The following is a 25,829-nucleotide window of genomic DNA, read 5'->3' on the forward strand; positions in this document are numbered from 1 at the left end:
AAAGAAGGCACTTACTAGATACTGAATGAGAGGGACTGATGGGGTTAAGGTAGTGTGTTATAAAGTCACTTTCTCTTGAATTTATAGCACACCAACTTTTTCTTAAAAGTTTTGGAATCTGTTTGCTGTGTCTTTAGAATTCTTTCAAAAATGGTGCCTAAATGATTAGCTTCTCATTTTAGGGAAGTGTTTCATAAAGCGCTATTTTTGAAGGAGTAGCTTTCAATTCAGTTTTGCTAAATTAGTTGCAGAGAAAGTCTTGACCTTCAAAAGGGGAAAACGTATCACTTGAGATGGTATTTTATGGGCATACATCCACAGACTCTAGTTCGTATGTATGGTTCTTAGAGTGGCTCGTCCTTAGCCTTTTTCTTTCTCTTCTACATATGGGTAAATGGCACCATTTAGTCAGAACTCGATGGACTTCAGTCTCCTTGCCTTTTTGTTTTTTTTCCTGTGTTGGTAGTGTTTTATGCTGCTGACTGAAGCAGCTTATTACACTTTCAGTAATGTCAGTCAGGTTTTGTAGATACCAAATAAAGTTTGAGTAGTGAGCTCTGCTTCAAAAGACCAACAGAGGTGAAGTCTTGGTGACTTACAGTCTTTGAAAGAAGTTATGGTAACATAGCTTTGAAAGCAATCTGGAGTTAGAGGAGCATGTTTATTAGAGCCCATAGACACTGACTAGTTAGAAAAAAAAGCTTGGGCATTACTAAGGAAGTCAAGGTTACTAAAGTATATGGAGTAGTGATTGGTGAAAGTGGGGAAAATATTAACAATGGAGTATGACAGAAGATCTTGTCAGTTAAGAATGGTGCAGGTGATCCTCAGTAAGTACTGGTAAAATCTTTGTGTTTTTATATATATATCTATATAAAGCTTCACATGTGGTTGGAGAAGCTGCTTGTACTTCAGCCTGGTCTCAGACTGGGCCTCTTCCTGGCCCTTTGGCTGAAAAGAGCTGGTTCAATTTGGTTTAGGAGCTTTAAGGGAAGAAAGCACCTATTATCAAGTACACGTTGATGGTGTACCATGTCTTGCCAGTCGTGTGCAGGTGCACGGGCTGGTTTGAAGACTTCAGACAACTTTTATGTAGGTAATTGAACAAAGAGTCCTTCAGTTGTGTGTTGATTTTCTTACTCTTTACACTTTAGTTGACTAACGAAGCTGTCTTGCGGAGTTAGGGGTAGCCTTTTGAGAGGGCTGAAATTTTCAATTTCTTAGTTTTGTAGTGCATTAGGGTGCCATTCCCTCTTCAGGTGCTTGTAAATGGTGTGCATTTCTTCTGGGAATGTCTCTTCTAGGTTATACTTTAGGTCATTCTTGAAAGCAATGATTTCACAGCTGCTGCTACTGTTCATAATGCAGCTGCATTTTGAAACTAACTTTGATTCTTGAATTGCGTTGGTGCTTTTAGGTTCTTGTTTCTGCATTTCACTTTAGATCTAGTGGTGTTGGCTGAATGAGAATTGCAAACCAACAGTTTAGCCAGAAGGTGGCACCATATTGTGATAAAATAAGCAAGTTTAAATTAAAGTTTGGAATCATTACTTTTCTTTTTGTAACATGTGATTAAACTCATTGCACTTCTCTAATATTTCTTGCTTATTAGCTAATAAAATAGGGGTTTTTTTGTAGTCAAACTCACGTTTTTTATAGCTTGAGATACGAAAAGGTGTAATTCTAAGGGTCAAATGTGCATGGAAAATATTTGTCTGGCCCCATGTCTCATTCGTGTCTGACACCCCACCCCCCCATATCAATGGGTTAAATTGTAATGTTTCTTTTTTCTTAGATCTTGAAGCTTTAAACTGCTTCTGTCTGAGCTGTACTAACATATTAACATGATTTGGGTATGTGATTAAAGGAAAGCATGCAGACCTAGTATGTCAGAATATTAGCAATGGGAGTTTGAAATAGTCAGCTGTTATGAAACCTATACATCAAATATTTTCATATAAATAACTCATTGGAAATTTAAGACAAATGCTAATTTGTTGCTCCTTATACTATAGGAAGGTGCAATGGCTCAAGAGTCTCCCAAAAATTCAGCAGCAGAAATTCCTGTGACTAGCAATGGACAGCTGGAAGACTCTCACGAGCACAGCTTTAACAGGGTAAGAATTCTCCTTGCTGTCTTAACAAGGTACCATTATCAGAATTGCTGGTTAAAATGCAATGCATAGCAGGCTTCACTTGACATAGTTTTTTTTTAGAACTTTGATGGAAAAACTTCTTTGAAGCTCATCAATTATTATTAAAGTTGACATGATGTGATTGCACATTGCAATAACCTCTTTTTGTATAAAAGGCATGTCAGTAGCGGCAAATACTTCTGAACATGACATAGTGCAAAGAATTGGGTGCTCTGTAATGCATAATCAAATGTATGTGCTTCTACAGTCTTGCCTCTGGTCCTGGAGGATGCTGACTGTTAATTTTATTCATAAAACAGGACAACAATCATTTTCAAAATATAAGACTTAACAGGTCCTGTGACTTCACGCTACCAAATCCTAAATATTTTATGAAGTAGTATCAAATTCTTCGAGGCAAGCTACTTCTAAGGGGTGTTAAGTTTGGAGGCAACATGCCTAAAGGTAGATGGTCACATTTTGATTTGAAGTTGTGAACAGGAGAAATAACTTCTGTGTTGAAACTGAAAAATGACGACTGTGTTGCTGTATGCTATATAGATGAGATGTATCAAAAGCCATCTTATTTGTTGTATGTTGAAAAAAAGTTATACTTCCATCATCACTTGTATGCAATTTTGAGTTCTTTCCCTTAATCTTGATATATTTTACTAGTTCTTCTTATGTTTGGCTGTCCAGCAGAGGGTGCTATGGTATAGTTTATGGAATTTGGGGTTGGTTTTCTTGACTTTTGTTTATATTTTGCTTTTCTGTTGGAAATATGAAGCCTAGTTAATAATCCACATTTATGTGATACCTGTTGAGATTTAGGTTTTAGGGAGATCTCTAAGCTTTAACAGTCCCATAATGACTTGCAGTGCAGGGTTATTTCTAAAAGAAATACTGAGCAGAAATTGAATGTTTCATTCTGACCTACTAAAATGCTGATTAGAGAGGGCAACCTTCATAAGTTTAAAAACAAATTACATGTACAAGCTGAATATTGGAAAAATAAGCACCTGCCTAATTTTGTCTTCTGGTTTTAGCTTTAACAGAAACTCCTTCAAAGCTGATAAATTATTGTTGAAGTTGACTTTAAAAAAAAAAGTGGATACTGCACATTGCAATAACTTTTGTATGAAAGGTATATTAGTAGTGGCAATTTTTTCTGAACATGAAATAGCGTAAAGTATTGGGTGCTCTGTAATGCACAATCAAGTGTATACATTTCTATTTATTGACTCTAAGCCTTGAGGATACTGATTTTTAGTCCAGCAATTTTATTTATAACACAGGAAAACAAATATATGTTAAGTACAAATATATGTTAAAAGTAGTTCTAAGCATGCATTTATTATCTTACAATTATAAATAAAAATGTTATTTAGATATGTAAAAATACGTATTTAAAAATATAAAAAATTAAAATACATCTGAAAACAACATCTGAGGCCGTTTGACTATGATTGCGGAGTAGCTGTATAGTGAGTGTGGCTGTAAAGAAAGAATAAAACTTCATTAGATGGAAATGCATCCATATTAGAGCTCTTATTAAAAAGTAGTGCACTTATTACTGGATATTTTTTCTACTTCTGCTAAATGGGCCATGATTTTTTATGAATAGTACTGCAATGAGAGAAGGCTTATGTTTCTTAAGAATTTTTGTTCAACTAAGATCTACCAGTAACGTGATGTAAAAATGAGGACGATGTTTAGTGAAATAAAGTTAAAACTAAATTTTGATAAAGGTGTACCTATGTTTGGGGTGTAACAAAGATACACCTTGAAGTGGTAATGAATTTGAGTTCACCTAGAGGTAGAGGAACAGATTTACTCTTCTTAAGCCTGATGACCGTGATGCTGCTGTGACTTGATGGCTAAGTTATCTTTTCCTTACATAATAATTGCTTCTTTAGAGTAGTGCATCCAATACTACTTTAGTTGGTACAGTAAATAGAACTTGCACTCTTGTTGATTGGGTCAGAGCCCTTGTCCGGTCAAAACATAATCACCATTTTCTATGGCAAGTTGAAATATTAAGGTATTTTTTGTCTATGGCCACATAAAAGTTGAAGTAGGTTTAGCTGGCATGCTAATTATTTTGCTGGCTTGGAGTTAACTTATTTTGAAACTTCCACAAAAATGAGTCAAATATTTGGTCTAGTTGCAGAAAATATGTACTAAGCAAGCATAGTTGCATTTGCTGCTATAATTATTTTCACAATGCTTATTCTGAGATCAGTGAAGATGAATTGCACCTCAAATATTTTTTTGAACTGTCTTGTACAAGTTAACACCTGCATGTGTGACCTAAACTCGGAATATGTGATAATCGGGGCTTCTTATAAACAAAACAAAGAAAACAAACTTCTTGCAATTAACATCTAGGTCTGTTTACTAATCTTTACTAATCTGCTAGTCTCGAATTCTAATATTAGTGTCTATTCATCTTGCTTTGTGTTTGTTATTTCTAATGCTTAATGTTATACTTTCTCTTTTTTTCCTTGCCAGGTAATTTTTTGTTTTAACCTAAAGCAATATACATTTTACCACAAAATTTCTGTGCCAAGTTTTCAGGGGTCTTTTTTCCTGTTGACTTATGGAAATGACAAGCCAAATACTGATTTTTTAGGAGGTCACTTAAGAAAGGGGTAAGAAACTAGTACTGCTTTCAGTTGTACTGTTAACTGCAGTGCTCAGTAAGACTCTGTGACCCCAGCAGAGTTTAGAGCACTCAAACTCCAGTATACTTATTTCAATTACACCTTCTTGGGAAGCTGGGGAACAAGGTTATTTTAATTTCTTGTTTTCTTATTGTTATGATCGGGGAGCTGTTTGTCTAGGTGTTCTACAACTCAGTACAAACAATATAACATCATTTATCCTGTATTTTTTGTTTGGTCTTCTACAATTATTTTGTGACAAACACTTGAGTAGCTTTGATTGTATGATTTTGATAGACTAAGCAAAGAGGTAGTTGTACAAGTTTTTCTTCAGGGTTCTTTACAAAAATAAACTTTCCTCTAGACTTGCATTCTATTTAGTACTTCCATCAGACCTCATCCATAAGCTGCTCAGGCTTGAAAATGCACATTTATTTTCCACCAAATGCACTATTTGTATCTACTCAAGCATAAGAAGTATTTAATTTTGCAAGACAATACAGTGCAAATGTATTTACCTGGAAATGGCAAGTAGGGTTGCTCCTTCTTTGAAGAAAAATGGCATTAGTTGTGCAGAACATCAGACAGCATAGATTGCCATGCCATTTCAGAAAGAAACATATTAGTTCCAGTCTTGTGGGAATCTGACATAGCTCTACTCCATGCATCTTCTTGGTTCCTTATGTTGAAAAAGAACAATCAAAAGCATATTTACAAGGTAACTTAAGTGTTTGCTTAACTGTAAAGTCTCATTCAGAAATACGATGCAACGTCCTAATTCTGTCTTGTTTGTAATAATATGAGATGCCTGTGGAATTCTGACAAGTTTTGTCCTGCCCGTATGATGGATGGGAACTTTTTTTAACAAAAAAAAGCCTGTAGCTTCAGTTGTCATTGGATGAAATGTCTTAATGTCCTTTCATTACAAAAAAGCTTGACCCTGGTGCTTTTCAGCTCTAGGAACTCTCTGTTGGAACTCAATTAAGCTTTAAAAACTTGGTGTATGGTACAGTGTGCTGATGTTTGTTAGTCTCTCTTAATAACAGAGGACTTCAGCATTTCCTTATGAAACATGTTTTTCTTACTACTTTGCACAAGAAAACTCAAAAAAAAAAAAAAAAGAAAAGAAAAGGACTTGCTGTTTTGTATTCTTCACTGGTTTATTTCACTTATCCCTCGGTTCTGGAAGTTTTCCTCCCATGCTATTATGTGATTAGAAGAGTGTTGTTTAATGTCATTGAGGGGATTGGGAGCTGAGGACTGTGGGAAGGAGTGAGGAAGTATATTATTTCTAAATCAATAAGATGCCATATAATGTGAAAGCTGCATAGGAGTACATTAATCAAAAACCTGTTTGGTCTGCCTGTAAAGGTGTTCAGGCAGCTGTAAGCTATTTGCTATGTTTAAACTGTTGTATGAAATCTATATGAAGTTCTTAACAGTCTGAGTCTCTGAAATTGTTGTTCCAATTGTTTCCTTTCATATTTAGTATAGATTGTCTTCTCCTGGCTATTTCTGTGCTCTGTGGGGACAAAACCATTATTAAATGTGTATATAATACCAGTGATAAACAGGCTGCAAAAGATAAACTTTGTTGTGAGTCTTCAATTTATCTCACTAGAATTATGAAATAAGCTCTGGGATCTGATGAATCTGAGTGCATGTGTTCGGTATCTTGTTCTGCAATTTTATTGTCAGACTGCACAAGTAGATAAGTTCAATCCTTTTTTGCCCTCTGAAAAAAACATCATCCTTGTCACTCACGTTCTACCCGAAACATCTGAGCTTATCTCTTAGCTTTTGTTAGGTTGACTGGCATAGTTACATTTTACTTTGGGCAACTATATTTTAATTAGTGTAGGTGGATTTAAAAATGTATTTGTGTGTCAGTTCTAGAAAACTGTTATTAGGAGATGAAACAAAGACCAGTCTGTCTTTTTGTTGCCAAGTGGTCTGCTTCATGCAGTCCTAAAAAGCAAAAATATCGATGTTGATGAGGGTAGAAGGGAAGCTAACTTAAAATTGGATTGTAGTATGACATGAGGTAAGTCAAAAGGGATGTAGTAGAAGAAGTCTCCTCAGTGAAGCGCAATGTGTTCGAGAACAGAAGAAATGTGTCAGCCCATGTTCTTTGCCACTGGATCATAGATAAAAGCCTTCAGCTCTCCTCCCATTTATTTTTATGCTTGAGTTTATATGGATGTGAGGATCTAGTGGCTTAATTCATGGAAAACAGGAGCTGAGGGATATTATAGGGCAAGCAAGCATCTGCCAAGCGAGCTTCTACTAAGTTAGTTGCTACTGCTTCTGCCAAGCAAGTGTCTACTGTTTACCAAGCGAGCATCTACTTAGTGAGGTTCTACCAAGCGAATTTCTGCTACATTTTTACTGAGCAAGCATCTACCAAGCTTCTACTAGGTTAGTTTCTACTGCTTCTGCCAAGCGTCAACCAAGCGAGCATCTGCTAAGTGAGTTATTACTGAGCTTCTGCCAAGCGAGCTTCTACTAAGCTTCTACGTTTTTCTACTGCGTCTACCAAGCGAGTATCTACTGAGTTTGTGCTAAGCAATGTTTCTACTGGGCAAGCGTCTACCAAGTTACCTCCTACCAAGTTTCTACTAAGCTTCTACTGTTAGTTTCTACTGCTTCTACCAAGCAAGTGTCTACTAAGCTTCTACTGTAAGCTTCTACTGCTTCTTCAAAGCAAGCGTCTTAACAAGCAAGTTTCTACTGAGTTTCTAGTAAGCAAGTCTAAGTTAGTGTCTACCAAGTGAGTGTCTACTGAGCTTCTACTAAGCTTCTACCAAGCGAGCTTCTACTAGGATTCTACTGTTAGTTTCTACTGCTTCTACCAAGCATAACAAGCAAGTTTCTACTGAGTTTCTACTAAGCGAGTCTAAGTTAGTGCCCACCAAGCAGGTGTCTAGAGAGTTTCTACTAGGTTTCTACTAAGCTTCTACTGAGTGAGCATCTGTTGAGTCAGCCTCTACCAAGCAAGTCTCTACTAAACTACTACTAATTAGTTTCTACTCTTTCTACTAAGCCAGCTTCTGTTAAGGTAGCTTCCACTAATTTTCTGCTAATGTAGCATCCGCTAAAGCAGCTTCCACTGGTGGAGAAACAATACAGTTCTGGTATCTTTCCCCTCTTCATTTTAGGTTATTATGGAGAGCATGGATGGGAAGTATCTTTTTGGAAATTATCTTGTAATTCAGCCAACATTCCCTCATGCATGTTAATTAGGACCCACTTTTTTGTGTCTACTGTCTCAACAGGACTGATTTGTCAAAAATTCATATTGGTTCATCTAGATGATCTGTATAATAAACTGATGAACATCCCTGTTAGTCTCCTAAACTAAACATATTTTAGTAAGGTTAGCCTTACTTAATATGGTGATTTGAACTAACTGAAATGGGATTTTAACGAAGGATTAAAGTGGTTTAAATGCTCTATAAAATAGAAGTTTGCACTGTCTTGACTGGACAAAATTTAGCTAGTGATGCTGTTCTGTGTAGCTATATTTCATGCTTTCGCTTCTTTGAGCCTTTAGCATGCTAAATGGCTGAGAACGGGATAGCTAATCCAGCCTTTTGACTGCTTGGGAATCTTCTGAATTGTAGGGTTTTTATACCTCCAGCCCTAGGTCTCAGTGAAGTTAAAATATTAAAATACTTCTGCTAGATGATAATTGCATAAACATGCAGTGGTTTTCAACCTCATACAATTGAAAATTATGCATGAAGCATCTTTGTGTGTGTGTGTGATGATGATGATCCCTTAACAGATTTATGGTTTTGAAATGTGTCAACAAATTCCAATGAATTCTAAAGACTTGATTTTCCTTTTACAAAGAAGGGGGGAAATAACTTATGAGTTTGAAAGCAGAACTGATCATCAAAATTTTGCTTAGCTAGAAGGGCAATATATAGTCAAAATATAATAAAATTTTTGTAGTAGGGGAATCTGTCCTCGCTTCTAGTGTTGTAACAGCAAACCTGCATGTGGTGAGAACAAAAATGAAAGCTACTTACGTTGGTTTCTTACCCCTCTGAAATCTCCTAAGTACTGTCATACCTTCTCTTAAATGTGAAGTTTTGCACACATCTTTTCTTACTCTGAGGCTGTTTCTAAATTATCCATCTCGGTAAATTATTGAAAGGATAAGTTGCTTTGTGATAACGATTACAAATTTTTAGTTAGTTTTTTTGTTTCTCAGTACTTGGGGAGGGGAAGTAAGCACAATCAGTTGCAAAAATGACTTGTTAAAAATTGAAGTTTACATGCAGAAGCATGTCTCCACTGAACAGTAACTTGCATGTTTATAAGCAACAAAAAGGTAGTTTATTGATGATTGCTGACTTCTTGATGACAATTCTGGTCATGTATAAATCAACAAATCATAAATCTTTCTGTTAAATTCATTTGCAAGGATATCTTTCTTCAGTAGGGTATATTTCAACTGGTTAATATCAGTATTTAAAAGCAAGTTTGAATGCGGTTCTTTACACTGAACTTTGCCTTTTTGCCCATGACAAAGGTGTAGATCTCTCTGAACAAATATGCGTTTGTGTACATATACATACATATGTATATATATTTATGTAAAAAACCCTGATGTGTCTATATACACAATCGTAGATCTTAATAATTTTCATGATCTGAATATCAGGTTTTTACATGAGAAGGATGTTGTAATACTCTGACTAATTTAACTCTGTAGTTTGTTCAGCCTGTGTTTAGCTTCAGATTAGAATTAAGTTGAATGCACAGTAGTAGTACAATTGCTTAAGTTTAGATAAACTTTTGTCTTTACAGAACAGATATTCTGTGTTTTAACCTTAAATACAGATGATTGCTTAGAATTGTATTGTGAACATGCTTAAGCAGGTTAGCTATCTACATTTCTTTGGCTACAGAGTTAGATATTTCTGAAAACCATACCATGTGCCAAGGTGCCTTCAGGAAAAAAGAATTGTTGCCGTGTCATTTTTGTTAAATCAGTGCATCTTCTCTTCTGCACTCTGGTTATCCTTTTTCAAGTCTCTCTGCTTTTTCAGCTCCTAGTGACTTGCTACATTTTGAGTTAAATGGACTCTGTCTATTAGCTAAACTAAGTTGAAGCAAAGGCTTTCCAGCATACCACCAACTGCGAGTACTTAAATGGAAGCACCAGTGTTAAGTCAGTTGTGAAGACTGAAAACAGTATGTATCCAATGTTGTGATATGCTTAATTTATGAGATCAGGTTCTGCATGTGACTACTGTTTGTTCAGGCCATTTTCTTTTTTTTTTAATAATGCTTCAGATACACAAGTATAACATAATCTGTTATTAGCCACTTAATATGCCTGAAAGTATGGCTATAAGGGATTAGTTACTCTGATTGCAACAACATCCTGGGTTTCTGATGTCAACAAGATTTCTATTCTGCTGGAATTCGTATGTTTGTAGCTCTTATATTTTTTTTTTCTTCCTCCCAAGAGTTTGTCTCAAACTAAAGACATCTAGCTAAATCTGTGGGGATGTGATCCAAAGACATTTCTTGACAGTCTGAGCCTCTAGGCAGTATCATTCTTATGCACTAGCTTGCTTCTGGTTTGTGGGTCACGCAACTACAGTAATATGTTAAGCATGGATTGGATTTTAAAGGTTGTGTTTCCTTTGTAATTAGAAGCATTGCATATATCATAAATAGTTACTGCACATGTCCAGGCACTGACATCTTAAAGCTATGTATAGTTTTTCTCTGTAAATTTCACTATTGCTCCTCTATACTTTTTTCATCTTTTTTGCCTTCATATGGAAGCAGAGGGGATGCAAGAGAGTACCTGACTCCAGAAACTGCCAGTTTTCCAAATTTTTGATGCTTAATTTTTTTATAAATGTATTTTAACTTTTTGCTTTCACTTCCAGTGTGGCTTTTCACTCACTTTCTAGTTTTACGAATTAGGCTTTTAAAGTCGCTTTGAATACCTGAACTTTTCTAAAGCACTAAGTATATTCCATAGCACAAGGGGCTTAAACTTCAGTCAGATGGCTGGAAATACAGTTCAGGAAACCTTTGGGAGCTAATGGATAAAATAGCAAAAGTGGGTCATAGCATGATATGTGAATTATGGCGTATGAATTAATAGTTCAGTGGTAGGCCTGCATTGGATTTCTGTGAAGACTTCAGTTGCCTGAAAATTGGTTGTAGTAATCTAGCTCTCAAAAGTTAAACGAGGTGCTCTCGGGCAATTTCAAATCAATGAGTTTCAAAAGCAAACAGTAGTAAATGGCAACTTTTGTGCGGGGAGCACTTGTGATGTAGAGTAGGTGCTCAGAAGAAAGCTGTTGAAGTGGTGCCTTTCTGGATGTTTCTCCCATGTCAAGTATTAAAGAGATTTCATGTGCTATTTTTAGAATTTAAGAATTCTGTTAATTTTAAAGCTATTTCTTGCTTAGAGTGAAAGAATTCTTTTTAATCTTTAACACAATGATAGTTGCTTCCACATTTTTGGTTTGTAAAATGTTGTCTGCTCTTAGTTTTAGATCATTCTGTATCCCTGACAGTTTTTTAACTAGAAACATTATAAAACTGATATGGTTGTTTGGATCAGCTTCGGACCGCATAACATGATGTTGCGGGCCACATTTTTGGTAACCGCTGCTCTAAGAGATGGCGTTCTAGTTTTTCATCAATATAAAAAGAATTTCTAGAATAAATACATAGGCTATACTTAGTGTTCCTCATGCATTTATGTTCTATTTGTGCATCGCAATATAAAGCTGTGACACCAGCAAAGACATTCCAGGCTAAAGGCAGGATTGCCTGTCTGAGTGCTGCTGAAATTACATTATAATACTTCTGAGTAACTTTTACCTTTTTTTATGTACATTAACTTCCCGTTTTTATTCAAATGTTTCTAAGGACTTGAAACGTTCATTACCAGTTGGACTTGGACTTTCTGAAACCAAAATAACATCTCATGGCTTTGACAGCACCAAAGAGGGAGTTGTTGAGGCAGGACCATTTCCAGGTAAAAGTAACTGCTTTTTTTTTTTCTTTATATCTCAATTTAAAGTCTTTAGGCATATTTTCATATAGTCAGGAATACCATGTTTTGTAGTTACTTTGAGCATTTTGGTGTAAAAGTACACATTGAGACATGCATTAGAGACAATTTTTTTTGTCTTCTCTGGTAGTTGGGTTATTGAGAATATATGCTACACTTGTAGTATCTGTCAGGGGACTGGTAGAAACTACTTGGTGTTAAATTGGTCTGCCCTTACAGGAAGGGAAGTCCTTGAGCACCTCAAAATGGTGTCAGACTGAAGAATTTTGCTATTACATTGCACTACCAATTGTTGGTTTGGTTTTTTTAATGTTACACGTATTATCCTGAGTAGAAACGTAACTGGAGAGTTGTTTATTTCTTAATACACAGTCCACTTACCTGGAGCAGACTAATGAGTGGAATTCTCCTTTGTTGCCTCCCAGGCTTGTCTCTTCTTTTTTGGTTATAGTGCATATATTAGTTTAATGTATTGTTGTTAGGAGTGACAATGCTTTGGGTCTTTTTTTCCGGGCGCTACTTAATGAAAAAGTGTTCTCATATTTTCTCAGCACAGGGTTGTGGTTGTTTATAGCAGAAGGATTTTAGTTAGTTAACATTTAACTCACTGTGCAAGTATTAATATGTTTTAGAGAATCTAAGCTAGCATTAAACAGTAAGAAATACAAAGTGATAAACAAGCCAGTAATGTCAGTGTTCCCGATCTGTCTAAAAGCAATAGAGTTCTGCTATATAGTGTGTGAAAGTGGTATTTTAATGAATTATGTAGCTTCAACAATTTCTGAATTTGAAAGGTTTGAAATGATCTCAAATGAACAGCTGTGAAAATAAGTCACTTTGTAGTCATAGATTTAATTTACATTTTGTTTCATTTCCTGTTTGGTAAAATGTTGTGCTTATGGAAACAGTGATTTACATGCTGTATTTTAATATATTACAAAGTGAATGCTGTGGTTTCTTTAAGTCTTTGAAATTTGCAAAATATCTAGCTAAAACTGGGCAGATGGCAAACTGCTCATCATTCCTGCCTTTTTGTATTCTATTAGCAGGATAACTGTTGCAGCTGTTAAGTGCGTTAGCCTGTAAGGGAAAAAGTGTCTAAGATGTGTTTCAAGCTACACTAATATGTTTGAAAACCAAATATTCTGTAGTAAGTTATGTACACAAATGATGAGCTTTGGATGTGTAATTTTTAACACTTTAGATAAAAGTTTTCCTCTAAGGATATTTTCTTCAGGTTTTTTCTAATGCTGTAATGAAATCAGAGAGAGGGAGATGTGGTTGAAACAGAGGCTTCTTATAAAAATATGGACAAAAGTAGAATGATTGCCCTATTTCTAAAAAGTCTGTTTGCATTTGAAAATGAAACCCCAATAAGGAAACTCGAAGTAGACAATACTGGAGGGGAAGGGATTTTAGGATGTGGCGGAATGTTGAATGATGAAACATGCATAAGGCTGCGTTAATACTCTGTCAAATGATAAGGATTTTTTTAAACTACTTGTCTTAGCTCGCTTGCTGAAGTGATTCAGTCTTTAGGCCTTTAGCAGGGTCTTACAGACAAATTTATATGCCTGGATGAATCTAGTTGCAGCTCTTAAGCAACATAGGACTACAGAAGGACACAGCAAGTGCACTATTTTTTAATCTCATCTTTTCTGGGCAATTGGATCCAAATCATTGGATTAATTGTACCACATGTTAGCAGTGCTCTGTAGTATGTTTAAAAGGCAAAAGCTGATTGTTGATTTGGTTACTTTGATATATTTGGTGATAACTAAATTTTGTTGAAATTGCTAAAGTTCAGGTTTGATTTCCTTTTCCCTCTAGCACACTGTCAGCCCTGAAGCATCTCGGAATTTCTCAGCAAAAGCGATAAAAGTTCCCCCCCCCTCCCCCCCCCCCCAATATGATGACTACTCATCACTACAGAGAAAAGGCTCATTTGTTTGGTTGGTTTTTAAATCCTGAAAACTTCATAAGAATGCCACTTTGCATTTACGTGATACGAAAGAGTTGGAAAGCTCTGAAAAGCATAATCCTAAAACTGTTTAGAGAACACACATGGTGCGGGTCATTTAAAGTTGCGTTTGGTGGTGTGTTTTATTTTTTAAAGAGAACAAGCAAGCACTGTAAAGTCTTCCTTTTGGGAATGAGGTTACACACCTTAACAGCTAATGGCTTGTACGATCTTCAGGATAGCTTATTGCTGTGTGTTTACACAGACTTAGGAGCAGATGTTAATCAAGTATATCTGAAATTGGCACAGATTTCAGAGCTTACTTCACCTCTTAATGCTGTGAGTACCATTCCGTGACAGTGCAGAGTGAAATCTACCTAGACCTGGAAAAGGTGGTTTCAGCTGTGGAAGCTGTATATAACAGTCTTTCATGGAATTTTCTGTTGATAGTATATACTGTACTGATTAAGCTGTCTGTTGTATTTTGATTACTCTTAAAAAACTAAAAAAAAAAACCAAAAAAGTTTGGCATCATCACTTAGAGAAAAAGATTAAATCATGAAAACTTGGAGTAGTTCACATGAACAGCTGCACTTCTTAAAAAGCATTTCCATCAGAAATTCCAGCAACTTTTCCATGAATGCTTCTCTTTAGCGTGCTGCTGAAGCAAATGTTTCTTTATTGTGAAAAAAACCCTTATTTGTGTAAAAGTGCACATTGCCTTCTAAGGGAAGATGATGGATTTTCATGGTTAAATATGTCCCCTTTTCAGGTTCCTCAGCATCACCCAAATCATCTGTTATATCTCCTAGCAGTGCAGCAGCTAGCAGACTGGCTGGACAAGGTTGTGATTTAATTATTCCCACAGGTATCATAGCACTGAATGGATAACGCCCTTGTCTCTGCTGACACTGTACTAACCCCTCCATGTCTCTAATAATTTGATTTACTGTTAGTTGGAAATGTAACTTCTGGATGTTTTTTGGTGGCTCTCATTTCTGGCTTTTAACAGTTCACAAAGTAACCTCTGCTTTCCTTTCTGTGTGCTGCTTTTTGCTCTATAAAACTTAAAAAATAATTGCCAAATATTACCAATAACAAACAGAAGCTACAATGGGAGTAACCAAAAGTGTTTTATATAGGTTAAAGCTGAAACTTCTGGCGTTTTGTGCCAAAATGATCACATATTCCAGTAGAATAGAATATGAGGTGGCCATTAGGAATTCACAACACCCAAACTAGGCTTTGCCACTTGACTCATTTTGTGCCTATAGGCAAATTACTTAACATCTTTGTCTGTTTCCTCCTATATAAGAGGAGAAAACCTATTCAGTTACCTCATAAGGGTGTTGAGAGGATTAATTACTTAATGTTTGCACAGCATTTTGAAGATGTAACGAACACAGGAGAGCTTGATGCTAAAGGAGTATCTTGAGGCATCTGTATAGACTTTTTTCCAAACTCTAATTTACATAAACAACCCGTCAAGACTAAGGTGACTGTAAGTAGCAGTAGGGATTAGAGGCAGAAGTATCAAAATTGCACAAGAATAAAAATGCTGCTTTAAAAAGTGGTAGTGCTTTGCAGTTCGTACTATTTAGGACACTAGGAAATATTTTTTCAAAATGAGAACTTAGAATCACATAATATCCTATACTAGCTTAAAAATGCTGAGTATTGGTAATTAATGTGTGGCAATTGGCCCTAGATATTTTAATTTGTTGCTTTAAATCTTTTCTTTGTTGCTGTTTTTATACTGGTGGCTTGTAGAATTAATTATTCCTAATATAATGAGCTAATAAAGCTGAAATAAGTAAGTTCAATATTGGCTGAACACATCTTCTGGAAAGGATTATGTTCATTGGAAAAGATAAAAAAACTCATTTGACATTTATTAGTTGTACTTTGTGACAACAGCTTTTATATCCTGATAATTTTCATTTAATGGTCTGCAGGTTGTAAACAGATTTTTAGATTGGCTAAATCCAAGAGGGAGTTCAACTGTTGGTATTTTAAAACACAGATTAAGTAATAGAAATGTCTCAAAAGCTGTGGTAAGGTTGGTTAGTAAAACTGTGCATTCCGGTAAGCTTTATTCAGGCTATTACTAAAGGAAATACTGAAATATCTACATGCTTTATATCAATTATAAATAATTTGCTATTTCTGGAATTGATTTTTAAAATCTGCATATTGTCTTAAAGTTCTTACTGTCACCTTGCTCTGCTTTTGTATGTGCAATTGCACAAATCTTCCATACCTGCTATTAATCCCTTAAAACAAAACAAAACAAAAAAACCACAAGGCCTTGAAGATTTGCTTTGTGTCTGACATAGGGGGCAGAGCTCAGCAGAAGAGTGGACCTGTTGTTTTAGCAGATGAAGTAAAGAATCCAGCAATGGAGAAATTGGAATTGGTGAGAAAGTGGAGCCTAAACACTTACAAGGTATGCAGACATATATTTGTGTGTGCATGTATGTATATATTCTAGAAAGGAGTTTGCTACTAGGTCAGACTAAAGCTTTCAAAGTATTGTAGGAAAGTAATCTGTTGTTGCAGTGAGCATAAGCAAGAACACGTAAGGGAAGGCTTACTTTTCTTCCAAGTGTAGCATTCTTTGTAAGCCTCTTTAAATTGCTGGTTTTAAGTGGGAAATCTTTCATAGGTATTGCTGATTTAAGAAGGTAAAGAATGTTCCATTTCTAATGTCCCCTTCAACCTACAGAATGCATGATTTCAGCACTAATGCTTGTAACAAAATCTTTTTGCTATCTTTGAGCTGATTGCTGATACAATAAAATTTTAGCTGATGGGAAAGAGTCAGGCTCACCTACAAGTTCTGTACTTGATAATTGCTATTTTGATGTCTTTGTTCTGTCTTGGCTGATTGTTTTTTCTTAGTGTTAGTATTGTTGCTTCGATTCATGCATATTTTACTCTTATATGGTGCTTCTTAGTAATCAATTGAGATAGAATTAAATTAAAACAACAGAAGACTAGAGAAAAGGTGCTTAAAGCACACCAATTTGCCAGAAGTGCTTCTCATTAAAAAGCCATAAGGTAAGGAACAATTGTTAGGCAATACAGTACTATCAGGAGTTTTAAACAAAGACCAATTTTGAAGAATAGGTTTTTGTTATGCCTGCAACTTAAATGACAGAGGTCTGGACAGCTGGGTTGTGCATCACTGGGATTTCTAGCAAACCATGAAGAAATTAAGAATCTCTGGAAAAAACTTCCCTTGTAAAACAGAGGTCTGAATCCCTCCAGTGTTCTTAAGTCCAGATAAGGACTTCCTACCCAGTGAGAATGGGAAGCAGGGATGGAGATACTTTACCCCCTAGTAAATGCTTATGCTGTTCTTTGTGTTAGAATCAGAAGTTTGCATCTATTTTATGTCTAATTAAATGGCTTTTAGAATGTCTCCTTTTCTTGTAATCTGAATTTTGTAGCAACTGCAGAAGTCTGTCGGCTACTCCTGGAGCATGCTGTGGTACAGAGTATGTGCTATTCAGCTGAAGCCATTCTTTAAAGTTCTCTGTCTAAGAAACATTGACTCTTGAGATTGAATCTCCTGTACCACAACTGAATAGGAGAGGACTTGACCTTATTCTCTCTTTTTGGTGCCCTTATTTAGAAAACAAAACCAAAAAAATACCTGTGTCCCAATCGCAGAATGATTGCAAACCCACTTATGTGAAGCAATAGCCAGAGGACTAGTGAAAAATGCTGGGGAAAGTGGTCTTAGATCCTTGTTTAGAACATTATTTCTTTGGCAGTAGTCTTTGCAAAGTCTAGAGTTTTAGATTTCTTTCTTGTTTTAAACCTCCCCCTCCCAGAAATCCAGAATCCCACTAGTTATGGCATAGCAAATGATGACAAGCCCTTTAAGAAAACTAAATGAATCTGTTGTCTTGAAACCTGAGCTTGAAGTTGTTTTCCAAATACGCCTGAGGAGATAGGTCAGTTATGACTGACTTCTTGTATGATGCTTTTGGAGGAATAGGATTGTTCAGAGAGCTTATGAATTCATTCTCAGCTGAGAAGCATTATGCAAAGATCCCTGGAGATGTCATACATTTGAAAACACTTTATATGTAGGCTACATAAAAAAACCCTTATTTAATTTGATTAAAGACGATATTTCAGTTTGTGGACATACTGGCTTGTTTTGGTTCTCATTAGGAAGGCTGTGGGAAGATGCCTCCTCTTTATCTTGTAATAGCTAACTGATCATAGGTTAAAAGGTGCAGGAATAATGGGCAGGAGTAAATGGCTAGTGGAGGGAAGCGAGCAGTTGAACCCTTCTGAGCTGGAAGCCATGCTATTCAGTGTATCAAGTGGAGTTAGTGGTGAAACTTGCTGTTAGGAAGTTCTTCAGGAATCTGACATGAGTAGTTCCTCTGTCACAGTGTCTGTATCAGGAGTTGTGGAGTCTGTTGGATATATTCAGAAGTCATACTGATCTGTGAAGAGGTGATTAAGTATGCCTTCATATATTTTTTTGAGTGCATTGCTTTTTGTCCCCTATGGATTTTTGTGAATGAGACACAATTGTTTTTGTTATCTCCCACTTTTATTTCTGTTTTAAGAAACTGTTTGCAGCTGAAGATCACAGGAGGTTAAAGCTGCTCTTCTCTCTAGACTAACCATGGATTTTTGTAGACTGTATTTAACTTTTTCCAGTAACTCATGACTTGATAAGATTGTTCTGTTACCTTTGCAACTACTGTTCCTCTTCACTCTCTCCGATCTTATGCTCCCTTATAATCATGAATTAGCGTCAAGAAAAAAATTGCCCCTCTTTCCCTAGTCTAGAGGCAAGAGATTTTCTGTTCTTTTACCTCCCCCTGCCTCTCCCTTTGGATGAGAAAGGCATTTTCCATTTAGCAAAAAGACATAGGCACAAGAAAGTTGTGACTCTTCTTGACTTTCAACAATTCTAATAAAAAGATTATCTTTTTGTTGTTCATACAACTTCTTAAACTTTGCGGGGGAAAAAAACCCCAATATACTTGTTTTACAAACCTCTCTAATACTGGGCTACTAGTGGAACGCCTGTTTCTGAGATATATCCAGTAATGTGTCTGTGGATCTTCTAACATATGCAATCTAAAATAGATCTTTCAATTGTATTTTGGTGTGGTTTTTGTTTGAGTTGTTTTTCTTAAACTTTGCCTTGTGTGACTTCTTTTTGAGGAGTGTGGCCTTATTCAGGGCAGTGTTCTTTGTAGATACTTGTTTAGAACAAAGCAAAATGGAATTAATGTGTGGACTTCTCTCCATCTGCTAGTGAGAATATGCAGCAACTTGTGTGTCTGTACTAGTCTGCTTAGAACCAGATTAAATCTAAGCAGATAAGTGCATTTTCTTCCTCAGTTATTCTTGTTCAGTTTCAGTGTTAGACTTCATCTTTAGCTACATCTCCTTTAACAAAGCATGCACTGTAAGTCTTTCCAGTTACTAGTTTTTTCTCACTTGTCATTGCGGGGTTTTTTTAGGTGTTTTTGCTGTAACTTCTGAAGCAAATACTCCTTGGTTGAAAATAATTCCTTCCTTTGTAATTTATTCTTGCTTCCAAAAGTTTTGCCATGATCAGATTTATCTCTTGCATTTCCATGGGGGGGGGTGTGTGTCTCAGCTTTTTTGGAAAACAACCAAAATTTCTCCATCAATTCCATAGTTCCTAGTGAAATGCTTATTTATGCTCTGAACACACTCATCGCTAAGCTGTATTTTGCGATTTCTGTTGCAGACCTTGGTAGTAAAGCTGTATTCTGTGTTGATATGATTTGTTATGCTCTCCTAGACTTCTGATTCTTGACAGACAAATGTCTCCTAGATTAGCTGTGGTCTTTCTTGTTAATTGGTTGAATCTAATTAAGGAGACGAGATAGTCTGTACCCTTCAATCTAAAGCTTATGAGCTATGACCAACTCATTCTGCTTGATCGTTCTTGAGTCTTTTCTGTGTTTGTCTATTAAATCTAGAAAGGACATAAAAGTTCTAGCAGGTTAAATATGTATTTCCTTTGGACATAAGTAAAGACCGGATTAAAGTTCTTGAATTTTGAAACCCTGGGAAATCCATTGCTGTAATGTATTTGGGAAATATGATATAAGATAGGCTTGGGCATTATTTGACCTAATGACACAGCTTTGCACTTAACCTAAGTCCCTTCAAAGTAGTTGTGGCCTTGACTACTAACTTTGTTTCCTTGTAATTCTGTTTCTAGCAGTAATTCTTCATATGTATCACTTGGTTATCTCTTCACCTCTTGGGACCACAGATTAACTTCAAGTAATTTACTATAACAGTAAATAATTCTTGCTTTTCATAGAGAAATTGTATGGCTTTGCTACACATCTGCCTTGCAAATGGATTCTCCTGTTTGCACAGGGGAAACCCAAATGTGCATCTTGGCAGTGAGCCTCCCAAGTTGGGCTCAAATCTCTGGCAGAGAAGGTGTCACAGATAAGTGGAATGTGGTAGCAGCCTGCGCTGTCACGGCCACGGGGTGGGTGAAAGTGTCTACAGCCTTGTGAGAGCATGTTTTTCTGCTCACTGTGTTAATGAACTGCAAATCTGTTAAGAATCTGACTTGTGGCAGAAAAACAGTAAGTCTTTCTCAGACAATCAGCTCCATTTTATAGATGTGCAAATAACGAGAAATGCATTTTAATAGTTACATATTTTGCAGTAGGAGTTCCCTGTTTCCCAGTCAGCTTTCAAAAAACATGCCACCACCTCCTTACCTCCCCCCGATAAACCTCGAAAATAACATTTTTAGAAAATGTGACATGGGTGATCTGGAATTGGATGGTTGGTAGACAAAGCCCAAAAGATCACTAACTAGATGTTTTTATGCAGAGCTAGTAATACTCCCATAAACTGACTTTAATGCAGTGGGCTAAACTGCTTCTTTTAACTTAATGAGATTCACCAAACTTAAAGAGAGATAAGAGTTCTTTTACTTGAGAAACAATTAGTTATGCTCTTGATTTGCTAACTTGAATATTCATCTTAGTAGGAGTTGAGACTTGTCCAACTGTTCTTGCTGAGTCCTGATAAACTTCTAAAGAGTGTGGTGTTTTTTCAGTTTGTTGTGCAAACTTATATTGGGAGGGGTGATTGTGAAAGAATTGTGTGTAATTATATGTCCCTTGAAGCTGAAAAAGGGTGTATGCTGTGTTGTCTTGAATGTACTTGATTCCTTATAATTTAATTTCTTTTTTCCCCCAGTGTACACGTCAAATCATCTCTGAAAAACTGGGTCGTGGCTCAAGAACAGTAGATCTGGAACTAGAAGCTCAGATAGATATATTGAGAGATAATAAAAAGAAATATGAAAATATCTTGAAACTGGCTCAGACGCTGTCCACACAACTCTTCCAGATGGTACATACCCAAAGACAACTTGGAGATGCATTTGCTGACCTGAGTTTGAAATCATTGGAACTTCATGTAAGACTTTTCTAGTGTTAAAAAATAAAAGTGGCAGAGATGAAGATAAGCCTAATTGACTCGTGCAGGGTATATAGTAGTTAGCAGCTCTCTTTCTAAACGTTGTAGTTAATATAGTTACATGCGCTTTGTGTTAAGGCTTATGTAATTCACTGAAAACTATAGGAAACTATTGAAATTACTGTAGTTCTTCAAATGTTTACTTTCAGTTAATGGCTGGACTCAAGAACTGACAACTTTCCTTTGTATAGAAAATGCATTTTACTATTAATTTTGCCTCTAATGTAACACACTAGATCACTTTGACGTCATTTCAATTACAGGCTGTCATTGGGGAACATGCCTGGGAGTAAGTAGAATAGGGCACATTACTTCACTTGTGCACGTTGAATGTGAGTAAATTATTTTTCTGTAGCATATTCAAGCATTGAGATTTCATCTCAAAGTCCTTTTGTAATGCAAATTTTGCTACTAATAGGACTAATCTGTATTCTTACATTGTTTGGAGTTTCTGAGCAAGAGAGGCAATTTGTAGATATCTGCCTTTGGGTGGTTGTGATTTCTTGGTTTAGAAGTTTATGTAATACCGGCACTTTTTGTTGCCGATAAAACTGTCTGCTGTAAGAAGAGGGAAGGTAGATGTTGCGCACAAAACACAGTAGCTGGCTTGCTTCTCCATTGATTGTTCTGTACTTCTAAAGTTAAAGCACTTTTTGATACTGCTACTGATCCTTTGGAAAACCAGTATCAAGGGGCTTAATGATTCCCTAAAACATAGCTGCTGAAACAGCCCAAATTACTTACCTTCATGATTATTAAAATTAAAACCTCTGTCTCGTTATTTATCCCTTTTCATGATTGTCTGTTCCGATTTAGTTTTAAGGGAGGAGGTGGAGTTCATGCTTGCAGAGGAACCTTAACTGATAGCTAGCTGAAAAAAATGGACAAGAATTTTTAATATTACAGTCTGATAAATGAAAATCTGAAATTAGAGCACTTCTAGCAGCTAAGAAATTAAAAAATCTGCTAAAAGTTGTTCTTAATAATCAGTTTACTCTTGACCCAAATATGGGTATGTGGTTTGTGGCAGAACTTAGTGATTGTTATGAAGTATGTGCTGAAGCTGGATATTTCGTCTGAAACTTGGATTAAATCTGGCATCATGCTCTTGTTTAATGAATGTTTTTCTTTTTCCGTTAATAGCTTGTAACTTCTCATGGGAATACTGTTCTTCCAGGTTCTTTCAGCATCTTGTACTGGTCTTAGAATTTGTTTCAGTCATTCATCTCTTGTGTAGATTATTGAATGGGGTTGTTGGATGCAAATCAAATAAAGGTTTCTGCTGCTGTAATAAAAGTTATCTAACCTTTGCCTCTTGGAGACTTGCCTGTTTGTCTCTTTCCTCTTTGTGTTTCCCCTTTGTTTAATCTGTACTGTATCACCATCACTGGCCTATTCTTCTTGGATGTTTGGATAGCATTGTTGCCTCTAAAACTTGTACAAGACTAAAAGTAAAACTTCTGACCAGTTAGTCTTTAACATTTTAATGTGATAACAGTATATAAGTTGAAAAACAAAAACAAAATGCACACCACCTCTTAAGGTAATTATTTTTTATTTTATGCATGATAACAAAATGAGATCTCAATGTGGTATCTGCAGAAGTATTACTTAATGGGAATGTTTTGCTCTTTATCCTTTGGATACAAAGACAACTGGTTCCAGGCTCATGTGCCTCTAATTATATAGACAGATGAATTCCAATTTTAATTGACCTGTGCATAGAGTATGAACTGAGTGTAAGCTCTTGATACAGAAAGGATTTCCTGTCTCTTTCGTAAGAGGTATCTGCAGAGATCATGGATGAGTTTCAAAGGTTTTTATATGAAACTCTATTAACCAGTCAAAGGACAGTTTTAGTGGCTAGCATGTTTCTTAGTACTGCAGGCCACTTACCCCACTCCTTTGAACTGGTAGTGTTCTGATTTGGGTCTGCACTGTTCTGGGTCAGAGGACCAGCTGGAAAACTAATTGCAGTCTTGCCTGCAGGAGGGGAAGAGAGGGGACTAAACGCTGAGAGGAGCAGTCCCACTGCTGTGTCTGTCTGTATGCTCCTAGTTTCCCCCGTGCTAGCGCTTGTGTTACTATGTAGCTGGCAATGTTAGAGGAAAACCAGCTGAAAAAGGCTATTTTTTGATTTCAGCAAGATTTGTAGTGATTAGGCTGACTGCTTTTGCCACCTAAGCAGCTGTGCGAAGCAAAGGCAATGGATCTTAGTGTTTACGGGGTTTAGCTCATGAAAATTTGCCCTAAGTTCTTTTCCTTTTTTCTTCTCCTTGCAGTTGCTCACTTTCACTGCACCTCTTGTTGTAGAGGATTCTTCCCGTACCATTGTCCATTACCCTTACCTTCATGACGTTGTTAATGTTAACGTGAAATATCATTTGGCTTTGGTGTTCGTGTTCTAGACAGATGAAAGGAAACTGGGAGAATACAGCACTTCTGAGTCAGTTGTTGGCAGTGTGCAAGCCTGAGAAGACCAAGTTCCAAATATGAACCTAGTGTGTTTTACAGCCATTACAACCAGAGATCGTATTCTTTTGTGAGAACTCCCATCTGCAGAATATGAAGATGCCATATGGATGACATAAATACAATAATTGGACTCATTTGGCATCCACGCATTAGGAAAATCTTTGCAGCCTTGGTCAGGGCTTACACTGCTGTTAACAAAAAGACATGAACAAACATATATCCAAATGTGAGTGAAATGCCTTGGAAATAATTTCGCCCTTGTCTCTTTAAAATTTATGGCTGAGCTACATTATAATTTTCATTTGCTATCCATTATAATGTTCTGCTCTTCAATTATTTACAGCCTATTAAACTGTGATAGATGTTGGGGTTTTCTGCAGTGCTCTTTTCCAGAATGGAAGAATAAAACTTAATAGCTAATTAATGCTGTGTGCCCTTGTGAATTTAGTTATATTACTGTATTTAATGTAGTGGTGTCTCTGTTGGTATTAAAGTATTACCTAGACAACCACGTGAGAGATGCTGGATTAAAACTCTGCTGAATGACAATGTAAAGATTACATTAGCACTTACTTCTAAGTAACATTCAAGGCTTCCAAGTGCAGAAGAATCACAATATAAAATAGGATTTAACATCAAGTGTGGTAACAAAGTTGTCAACCATGTTTTACTGGTGTTAGAGAGATTTCATAAAAATGAAACTGAATATTGTATTGAAATCGTAACTGTTTAATTCTAACCATACCCAAACAGAAGTGACAGAACTTCCACATCTGTGTGTTTGTATTTTTTAATATAGTTGCTGATGAATGTTATGACTCGAAATGATCTACAGTTTTGTTTTCTCTGCTTTTTATTTATAGGAGGAGTTTGGCTACAATGCAGATACGCAGAAACTTCTAGCTAAAAATGGAGAAACTCTACTCGGGGCTATTAACTTTTTTATTGCCAGTGTGAATACATTGGTGAATAAAACAATTGAGGATACATTATTGACTGTGAAACAGTATGAAAGTGCCAGGTAGCTATTCTATGTCTAGCTCTTTTCATTACAAACTAATCTTCAGGAAACAGACTTTGTATCAGCTTAGTCCTTGTATGTGAGTGACTAACCTGTCAGATAAAAACCTTATAACAACTCTCATATAATTAGGATTTACAGTTAACTGCCTCATTGCCCATACCTTCAAATGTCCTGTCAATGTTCTGTTTTACTTGTTAGCTCTATATCTAAGAGTAATTATAGATATTTTTTCCTGCCTGCTATATTAAGGTGGCTTTCGAAGCAGCATAACAGTGCAGGATTAATCCTTTTTTTAGCTGCAGTATAATAGGTGAAATAATTTCTTTGACAAACATTTAATCTTGTGCTTCTGTTGATGCACAATATGTGCAATTCATACTTCAGTTTCTGTGCAAAAGTTGCAGGCTAGGTCGGAAGGGGGAAAATAAAAAAGAAATTTCTTAGTGAGTGAATCATATTTAGCAGTAGATAAGGGGTTTCCTGCCCTGGAGAAGGTTAATTTTGGATAAGGCTTAGTACTCTAAAGCCAGGTTCCATTTTCCTGACAGTGTTTGGACTTGTGGTCCTTTCTGATGCTTGGTTCCATTTTGGCTTTCTTTCACTTAATAGTATGAAGTATGTTTCTTTTAATTTACCAAAGGATGTAGTTTATGCATATTTTTTGTGGTTTTTTTTGTCAAAAATTGCAAACTGCTTGAGTTTCGAAGCTCTTCCTCCCCCCCTTTTTTTCATTTTTCTGTTCTAATGCTTTATTTATAAGCAAAATAGCAATATTGTTTAGATACTTAGGTAAGCTTTCAAAAGGTATGAAAGGCAGAATTAATTTGGGTGTAAAGTACAGCTTTATTTTCACATTAAAGTATTAAAAAAAATGGTTCATGCATTTTCCTGCAATCCCCTTGAAAATTTATACAGAATACATTTGCTACGATTGTTTTTGCCAGTCATTTTCAATATATGGCTCTTCCAGCCTGAAATACCTTAATTACTT

General features: G+C 36.1%; 1 protein-coding gene across 7 annotated transcripts in view; it reads left to right on the forward strand.

Moving 5' to 3' along the window:
- The window catches only part of ARFIP1 (ARF interacting protein 1), a 44,836-nt gene that overhangs the window by 7,370 nt on the left and 11,637 nt on the right, over nucleotides 1–25,829 (forward strand). For 2 of the 7 annotated variants that reach the window (XM_075090937.1, XM_075090940.1), the window contains 6 exons: nucleotides 2,016–2,117; nucleotides 11,711–11,819; nucleotides 14,588–14,683; nucleotides 16,152–16,261; nucleotides 21,058–21,279; nucleotides 24,678–24,835. In XM_075090937.1, the coding sequence (XP_074947038.1) occupies nucleotides 2,016–2,117; nucleotides 11,711–11,819; nucleotides 14,588–14,683; nucleotides 16,152–16,261; nucleotides 21,058–21,279; nucleotides 24,678–24,835 (797 nt within the window). Of the gene's footprint in view, nucleotides 1–2,015; nucleotides 2,118–9,899; nucleotides 10,004–11,710; nucleotides 11,820–14,587; nucleotides 14,684–16,151; nucleotides 16,262–21,057; nucleotides 21,280–24,677; nucleotides 24,836–25,829 lie in introns of those variants that run through there. The other 5 variants (XM_075090938.1, XM_075090941.1, XM_075090939.1 and 2 more) reach the window with 3 other exon arrangements.

This window comes from Phalacrocorax aristotelis, chromosome 4 (genome assembly GCF_949628215.1).
Source record: "Phalacrocorax aristotelis chromosome 4, bGulAri2.1, whole genome shotgun sequence".
In the NCBI taxonomy this organism is placed as follows: domain Eukaryota; kingdom Metazoa; phylum Chordata; class Aves; order Suliformes; family Phalacrocoracidae; genus Phalacrocorax; species Phalacrocorax aristotelis.